This window comes from Hyaloscypha bicolor (genome assembly GCF_002865645.1).
Source record: "Hyaloscypha bicolor E unplaced genomic scaffold K444scaffold_182, whole genome shotgun sequence".
NCBI lineage: Eukaryota > Fungi > Ascomycota > Leotiomycetes > Helotiales > Hyaloscyphaceae > Hyaloscypha > Hyaloscypha bicolor.
Window position 1 is genome coordinate 730731 of NW_020194684.1, and position 9709 is coordinate 740439.

Genomic DNA, 9709 nt, shown 5'->3' on the forward strand with positions numbered 1-9709 from the left:
AGGTAATAGATTATAATATTATTCTATATTATATAAGTTAGTAGTACTATTATAGTTTATTAATTATAGAATATTATATTTAATAATTTAGTTATATATTCTCCTATAAATCAGGCTATAACCAGATATAAATTACTACCTTAAGAATTCCAGGTAGAAATTAAAGTAACTTATTAGGGCCCAGATTTAGAGATTTTCTCAAAGAATAAAAATATAAAATAAAGGCTAATTATTAGAGGTCTACTAGAAGTGGCTCTTTTATAGTATTATATAATATACTATATAAAATGGCTTTAAAAGCAATACTTGAATTAAAGGATTAGTTATATAATATAATAGTATTTCTAAGGTCTTATCTAATATATAGTTCTAATATTTACCCTACTATATATAGCTACTTATAGAACTTTATAGCTCCCAGTATCTTAAAAATATTATATAGGTATTTAAGCTATAGTTTTAGTAAAGTAATTCTTCTATAATTTATTAATTAGTATAAACCTATATACCAGAAAGTTTTATTAACTATTCTAACTCTCTGGCTTTTCTTTTCTATTTCTAAATACTAACTCTAGATAAAACTCAAGCTTAAAAAAGTAAACCTTTATTTCTAAAAGATCTTATTATAACTTTCAAGCCTCTTTATTTGCCTTTTAGCTAATATATATTATATTATAATTAGTATAGTAAATTAATAAACTCTCTAAACTTACTTAAAACTATAATACTACCTAGTACTATTTTAATAGTTAAATAGATCTCCTTTTCTATATTAAGTCTTATATTAATTAGTTATAGCTCGAAAATCTAAATTAAGTTAGAATATAAATAAAATTAGAGATATCTCTATCTATACTATATAATAATAACCTATAAAAATATAAGTTTATTATACTCTTATAGGCTATATTATTATTAATCTCTCAGAAAAGATATATATAGTAATAGCTAATTCTTTATATATAATATTCTTCTAAAGCCTAATAAATATATAGTAATATTCTAGTAATTCCGATCTTGCTAATAAAGAATAAGACTATATTATAAGTTCTAAGTTAGATTTCTCTATTATAAGAACTATTAACTAAAGCAAGTATCTCTAAAGTTCCTTTATTTATAAGTAATATTATAAACCCTTTCCTCTTTCTAATTATTAGGCAGATAACTATATTACTATTAATAAGCTTATATAATAAGAGGCAAAAAGAGTACTACTATAAATAAGAACTCTAACTCAGGTATAATATATAGATTTTAATATACTAGCCGGCCTTAAAATCCTAAGGCCTTGGGAATATAATAGATATAATTATAATCTTACTATTTCTTTCTACTATTACTTATATAAGCTTGCTTTTAATTCTCAGATTCCGGTATATAATTCTAAAGAGCTAAAAATACTATATAATTATTAAGATACTAGAGATATCTAATAAATATACTATAGGAACTATATTTCATTTTCCTGCTCTTATATAGATTCAAACTATTACTATAATTACTACTACTAAAAACTAATAAATAACTATAAAGACCTTATAATAATAACTAGTAGAAATAGTAAATATTAATAAGAATATAATAATAATTATTAAGAATACCTATAGTACTAGTCAGATTATAGTTATAATAGGAGAGGTAAGATAAACCATTCAAGTTATTATCTAAAAAACAATATCTGCCTTTCCTATCTTTAAAATAATAGTAATAATTAAATATACCAGAGCCTTAATAATCGAAATACTAGCTATCTAATAATAAATACAATTATAATCCAATAATAAAAGGCTACTGCTTTTATATAAAAAGCTTATATAATATTCAAATAATAGAAATATAAAGTTTATAATTAATACTAGCCCAGATTAATATATAAGTATTTATATATTATAAATATTAATAGTAGTACAAATTACATTTATTACTAAGATAGCAAGTATTAAGAATATTTCTAGAAATATTATCTTTTTAGAAATAAATATATATTTATAAAGGCTATATTAATATTTCTATACCAGACTAGAAATATATCTTACGGCCTATAGAATTATTAGAAGCCCGATAAGGGTACCCGAGAAAACTATATACTATTAAGTAAAGTTCATTTTTCTTTAATCTCTCAGAAATCCTTTAAAAATAGAAATAAAAATAATTATAATTTTAATTAAATATTAATAATAAGAATAGATTACTTCTACCTCTATTCCGAACTATATTAGTCCTAAAGTAAATATAGATATAGGAGTAGTTAATAGTTCAAACTCATAAAATTAGAAATATAATTATAGTAGCTATTTAAGATTACTATATAATATATATAAATAGTTATTTACCTTCTATAATTTTCAGATTTCTTCTTTCTTGGAATAGAAAGGCTATAGAGTTTACTAGTAATAGATATAATATATATTTTACTATCTTAGTTAATAAAGACCGGTTCTTGGAAATAAAAAAGGTAAAAAAAGAAAGAAAAAGGAGATTTATATATATATTCCTGCTATATCTATAACCTATAGTTACTATAGATAGGGAAGTACTATAATAAGAAGATATTATACTACTATAATATATATCTAAGACCTCTCTATTACCTAATAAGAAAATAGTAAGATAAATAGTTAAGTATAAAGGAAAGCGGTTCGAATAAAATAGAAGAATTAACTTAAGAAAGTATTTATAAGAGATTCTCGATCCTTTATTACCTTAATTAATATATTGAAATACTTTGTTTTTAAGATAAGAAATATATTCTAAAGTTTCAGATCTAACTCGAATATAAGATTATATTCTATAACTAACTTATATTATAATTATAAAATTAATTTTTTTTAAAAAACTAATAATTTATATAATATATTAAAGCTAGCCGAAATATAAAAATAAATAGATCTGGATCTAATTAAGGTATTAATTAGTAACTCCTATAATATAGTTTACTAAATAGTAAACGGATTTTGGTATAATAAATATTTAAAGACTTATAATAGAGATCTTAAAAAACTAGAAAACAAGAACTACTATAAAATAACAGAAAATAATATTAATTATATTTTATACTTAATACTAGTTAACCCATTTTCTTAGTAGAAAGTACCTTAAAGATACTATAGTAGAAAGCTTAATATATCTTTATAAAAAAGGCCAGGTCTAAAATAGATAGGCCTGAAATAAATAATATTATTTTCTCTATTTAATATTCCCAAGCTTCGGATTCTAATATTAAATACAAAAACCAAGTAATTTGAGTCTTCGGAGATAATCTATAAGGATAAGATAATAAGAATACCAAATCAAGTATATAATAAACCAAAAAAGCTCGACTATTTTTGGGAAAAGGATACTTTACTACAAATTAGGAAAAAACAGGAGAAGATAAGAATAACTAACTCGGCTTCTATTAGAAATAGCTAGTAGCTTATACGGAAATATCGGAAATAGAAATTAATACAAGATTCGAACTCGGATAATATATAATAGTCAAATAGCTAAATAGGAACTCTATTATTTACTTGAATTAATTACTTTTTTATAGAAAGGAACTTTATTAGAAAGTAGTAAAACCTATAAGAATAATATAATTTATTACCGGAATTAATAGCTTCTCCTTAAAGGGTTTAGAAAGTATAAATAATAACTTAAATCCAGTATTAGAAGGATAATAATTAGAGAGCAAAAATATAAATAGATTATTAAATAGATTTTTACTATATATAATAAAAGATTTTATTCTCTTAGTTAATATATATTATAATTAAAATATACTAGGTCAGGTAATTAACAGGTATTAATACGGCTTATATTCTAAGAAATAAGTAATACTTATTATAGCTACGAATTCTTACTATATTTCAAACTTCCTATATTCTAATAAAAGAACTAAAGCGGAAAGAAGCCAAATTTCGTTCTCTAGTTATAGTATCTTTATTCTAATTAGTAAGCCTCTAGTATTACTACTATTCGCTTAGTAAATCTCCTATCTTAACTAAACCTCCTCTTTTAGTAACCCTCTTATTTTAATATCTTTTGGTTTATAGCCCTTTAGTCTCTAGCTTATTAGAGAATCTATTCTTTTAGTATTCTAAAAAATAATCCTTTTTAAATATTATAAGTATTAGTAAAAAGCCTGGATTTTATTATAAGAATTACCTAATATTTCTCTTATATAAGATCCTAATAAAAATCTTTAATACTAATATTATATTATAAATATAAGAAGTAGTATCTATAAGATATAAATATATATTAGATAAGTTCTATAGCTTATTAATTTCTATTAATTCTATTTTATTCTTTAATACTAATAAAATAATAGAATCCTATATCTTTTATCTTACTAATCTAGTTAATCTAATATAATCTTATATTCTATTTACTAATATTCTCTTTCGGGCTATTATTCTAATATTATTATAATATATAATAAGGCTTTTTCTAGGCTAGTAATTTTTAACTCAAATATCTAATCTTATTAGATATACCGACTTTCGGGAAATATTAAAAATCGGGTTTGAATTCAAGTTTAATAAGGTTTACTAGCTAAATATACTAAATAAAATAGGGCTTAAACTAATAATTACTAAGAAATAGTCTCAGAACTATATTAGGTTTACTATATCTCGGAAAATGGAAGCGAATCTAGTATAGAGTTATATAAACCTATTTTATAGGCTTATTTGCCTTTACGAAACCTATAAGGCTATACTATAAAATTCCTATATATTTCCGGAAATAAGTAAAGGATTTATATTCCAGAACTATACTAATCTCATTATCTAGTTAAGCTTATCTAATAAGGCTAGTCTTATTATACTTCTTCCTAATATATTTTACTAGGGTAAAGCAGAAGACTATTATAATTCTATATCTATAGTACTAGAAAGGACTTTACTTATAAAGCTACTAAAAGAATCCTATAATACTAATAGTCTAAGAGAATAGCTCCCTAATATCGACTTTATATCTAATATAACCCCCTTACTATCTACTTATATAAACTCTAGTATAAATAATCCCAATACTATAAGATCGAAATCTAATATAAAAGTATATATCTCCGACAAATATCAAGAAACTCTTACTAGTAATATTCTCCTGGAAATTTTAAAAGCTAATACTAAAACCGGAATCCTGCCTAAATCTTTTAACCCTCTTCCGAAGATTAATAAAAGTAATATTAGAATATATAGGTAAGGTAAGTCAGGGAAATTACAAGTTAGTAAGTAAGATAAATCCAGCTAGTAATTAGAAACTAATAGAAATTACTTTAGATCTTATAATACTAAAAGTACTAGTAAAGAATATATAAAAGCTAGAAAAGAACTTCTATTTATTCTTATTAGAAATCTAAAGTTTTATAGTTATTTTTCCCAGATATATAATACCGGAAATTAAATGCCCCGGTTTTATTATTACTTTTAAGAGAGATAAAGAATAGCTAATAAGGCCTGGCTATAATTAAAGTCAAATTTCTAAAGTAGCTTAATAGAATTACTTCCCTTTTAATATTACTATATCCCAAAATAGACTAGTTTAATTAAGGTCTTATAGTTTTCTATCTTCAAATCCTTTTTTTTTTACTCTACTATAAGAAAGAAGATATTTATAACTCTTTAAATACTTAAGAGTTTATTATCTACTATAAATCCTAGCTTATAATATATATTTTAATATAATACCTAACTTAGTAATTATTAATACTACTACTAAATAGGATTTACTATATAATATCTCGGTTTAGATTCTAACTCCTATAATTAGAACTAGAAACTATAATATTACTATATATACAGGAATATTATTTACTTAACCAGACTACTATAACCCAGTCTACTCTATTACTCCTTTATAGAGGAATATAGTTATATCTATACCGGACTAGTTCTTATATAAGTCTCAGAGTATTTAGTTATTATACCCTATATGTTTTTTTAGCTATAAAGGTTTAAAGTTAATAACTCGATATATATATCTATAAAAGTAATTAAATAGACTAACTAGTCTGGCCAAAATCTGCTCCTATAGAGGAAATTAAGTATAAAGGCAGCCTCTCTCTTCTCTCATTTCTTCTCCTCTTTCTCTTCTCATTTATTTTATTATAAATATATTATTCTGTCTCCCTATATTACAAGATATTATATCTGAGATTTCTATTACTAGAAATTAAAATACTTTAAGTCTAAATACCTATAATAGCCTATCTACTATATAGGAAGGATTATTGAAATATCTGAAAAGAACCTACCTTTAATTATTTCGAGCCTATTCCCAAAATAAAGGGAAGCCCTTTTAGTTTAATACTACCAAGTTTAGAAAATAGTATATATAATTACTAAGGCATTTAAGATATACCCGAAAACCCTCTATCCTTATTTAGTAAGTAATCTTCGAATAATATATAGAAATATCGGTATATAATGAGTTAAAAACTCCTTTCTTTACTAACCCCGAAACTACTAGTAAACTAAATAAACCTGCTAATCCGGTTATTTCCGGACTATAGTAGGATATTAAAAACAAGTATTAGGTTAATAATAACGGTTATCCAATTTCTTAGCTCAAGCCGGAAAGCCAGCCTAATTCTTATCCTATTATATTTTTATAGGTTAAAATTAACTAATATAGTAATTATAGAATAAAAGGAAATATATTAGATAAGCTAGTATTCTGCTTTTAATTTATATCTTCTAAAAAATATAATAGAAAGCCTATAATTATATAGGCTTATACTAGTAAAGAAATCGCCTATAAAAGTACTATAATCGATTATATAAATAGTATAATAAAGAATATAACCTGTCTCTAATAATATTCTAGGATAACTACTATACTACCTATATCCGGAATTAAAAAGCAGGTAATAATAGATATAAGATAAGGTTCTCTAGATAATCTCAAATATTAATAGGAAGAGTTTGACTCTTATAATACCTCTAATATAGGCTATAAAGATTTAGGTCCTAAAAGCAGAAGAAAGTTTTAATTTATATTATAGACTACTTTAGCTAACTAAAATCAGGCCCTTCTCTTAATACTTCTAAAAAACTCAAATCTTATAGGACCGAAATAACTAATAGAAAATATTAGATAACTATCTCTATTTAGAATATAAACCATACTATTAAATATATTAAAAGTACTATTAAGCAAATTAGAAAACTAGATAGCCTTTTTAAAAGACTTGGATCTAATAGCCTGCCTATAGAGGAAAAGAAAATTATTAATATAAGTTTTAAAGCTAATAATTTACTATAGAATATAATTCAAATTTTGGAAAATTATAGGATTAGTATATAAAATAAAGGAAATAAAAATAGTAAGAATAATAAGTTTTAATAATAAGTTTTTTATATATTTTCTTTTTAATATTATAAATATATAATAAAAAGAAAATTTTAATAGGTAATAGTTTATAGACTATTTTATATAGTAAGAAGAATTAATAATAACTTAAATTAAAGTTTATAAATACTATACTATATTCTCCGAAGCCTATATAAAGATAATAGGCCGAGATTCTATAATCTCTATAGAAAAAGCCTATTCCTATACTATAGGTATATCTAGACTAAATTAAGTATATTAATAATTTATTAAAGAGTAATTGGGCCAGAGAAATATAATAATACTCTGGGAAAAGTTAGCTTATTAATATTATAAGTATATAATTGGATTTATATTCTTTAATACTAGCCTAATATATCTAATCTCAACTATATCTCTTTTAAGTAGCTATTTCTTATACTATACTTTTATATCTTCTTATAAGAAAGCTATATATATAGTTATATCTTTTCTGAAAAAGCTATTTCTTATATTACCTCTATATTCTCTTCTAGAAGAGCTATATCTACTACTATATCTTTTTTCCAAATAGCTAATTCTTCTATTATACTTTATATTCTTTTCTAGAAAAAATATATCTACTACTATACCTTTCTTTAAAGCTACTATTTCTTCTATTATATCTTTATATCCTCTTTTAAATAAGAAGCTATTTCTTGTTTTATACTTTTCTAACCTTTTCTAGAGACCTATATCTATTACTATACCTTTTTTTCAAGAAGCCGTTTCCTATACTATACCTTTTATACTCTTCTAAGCCACTAGTTCTATTACTATACCTCTTTTATTAAGTAGCTATCTCTTCTATTATACTTTTATATTCTATTTCAAAGGCCATTCCTACTATTATATCTTTCTTCTAAAAGGCAGTATATTAGTATTAGCCATAACTATAATAGAAGAAATATCTTTAAATATAATAATAGAATTAGAAATAATATATTAAATAATTTAATTAATTATAATTATTAGCTAGTAATTAAATTAAATTAAGTCAGAATTATAATAATCTCAGGTATATATAAATAGAGATAGTATAAGCTATAAGTTAAAGCCTATATTAGGAAACTCCTTTTTTAAGTAAAGAAATCTTTTATTTTTCTTTTAGAAGAAAAAGCAGAAATATAGTCGGAAAGAGAAAGAAATAACTTAGTTCTACTTATAGGCCCATATTTCAATACTTGCTTTATATTTGGTTACTAAAGACAAAATATCCTGTTTCTATAATCCTATTACCTACTAGATTCTTATCTAATCTCAGTTTATCTCAGCTCATTTTAGTTCATTCTTAATTATAATATTAAGTAATCTATTCTTATTATTCTCTTCCCCTTTCTATATAACTAAAGGCCCTATTCTCTTAAAGAACTTCCCTTTAAACTATACTGGATAGAAACCTATATACTCCTAATTAATTATAGTCTTTACTTTTAGTATTACGGGATTAATGATTATATTATATATTAACAAGTTACTATAGTTAAATACTAGCTCCTCAGACTCAAAAGGCTTCATTTTCCGCTCTTAATAGCCACTTTTAACTATAATATAATATAGTAGTATAACCTAGATATATTAGTAAAAATAAAGAAAGCTTATTATTAATATAAGTAATATATAATTCCTGAAGGCCCTCTCTAAAATTTTGACTTTATCTCTTTTAATAACTCTAAATAAACCTCTAGTTCCTTTTTAATAAACTTCCGTTTCTCCTCCTCAAGCTCATTTATACCTATTCTTTTAATATATTCTATAATTAGATAAATGGCCTTATTATCTTTAAAGTAATAATATAGCTTAGGAATTAGGATATTCGTATACTCAGTAATAAATACTATTAATACTACCTTATTATAAAGTCTTTCTTTTCCGAAACGAGATATAATTAATATATCTATAAACGGATTGGTTTACTATTCTATCGGTTATAGGCTATATTTGACCCAGATCTAACTAACTTTATAATATTTTCATTTAGGTATAATAGAAATATAGTTCTTTTTATACTATAAGTTAAGTATTTAATTAGTAACAGGTAGTATTATATATAATAGCAGAAAACGAGATATATATAATATTTTATTAGTTTCTATACTAATTCAAGTTACTGAATTTTATTAAGAAATATTAGTCCAGATCGGTAGTAATTCTTATTCTCGGTTATGAGTTTTAATATAAATATTTAATAATTAGTATTAAATACCCAAACTACTCAAATACTACTAATTAAGTTTACTTAAATATATATAGGCCATAATATACCTAATAGTAATATATAATAAATAAAAACTAAACAGGTAAAGGTTTTATAGCTTATAGCAAATTACTAAAGATAGAGAATAGATCGGATTCTGGTATACTAAATAAT

At 22.9% G+C, this 9709-nt stretch overlaps 1 protein-coding gene across 1 annotated transcript; it reads right to left on the reverse strand.

Annotated features, from left to right (window-relative positions):
* Window positions 1-8978: 8978 nt before the first annotated feature.
* On the reverse strand, window positions 8979-9224 carry K444DRAFT_544082 (uncharacterized protein; the record flags this gene model as incomplete). The annotated part of the gene is made up of 1 exon (XM_024876024.1): window positions 8979-9224. A coding segment is annotated over one exon (246 nt), but the record flags the coding sequence as incomplete, so codon positions are not given.
* Between the last annotated feature and the right edge of the window lie 485 nt (window positions 9225-9709).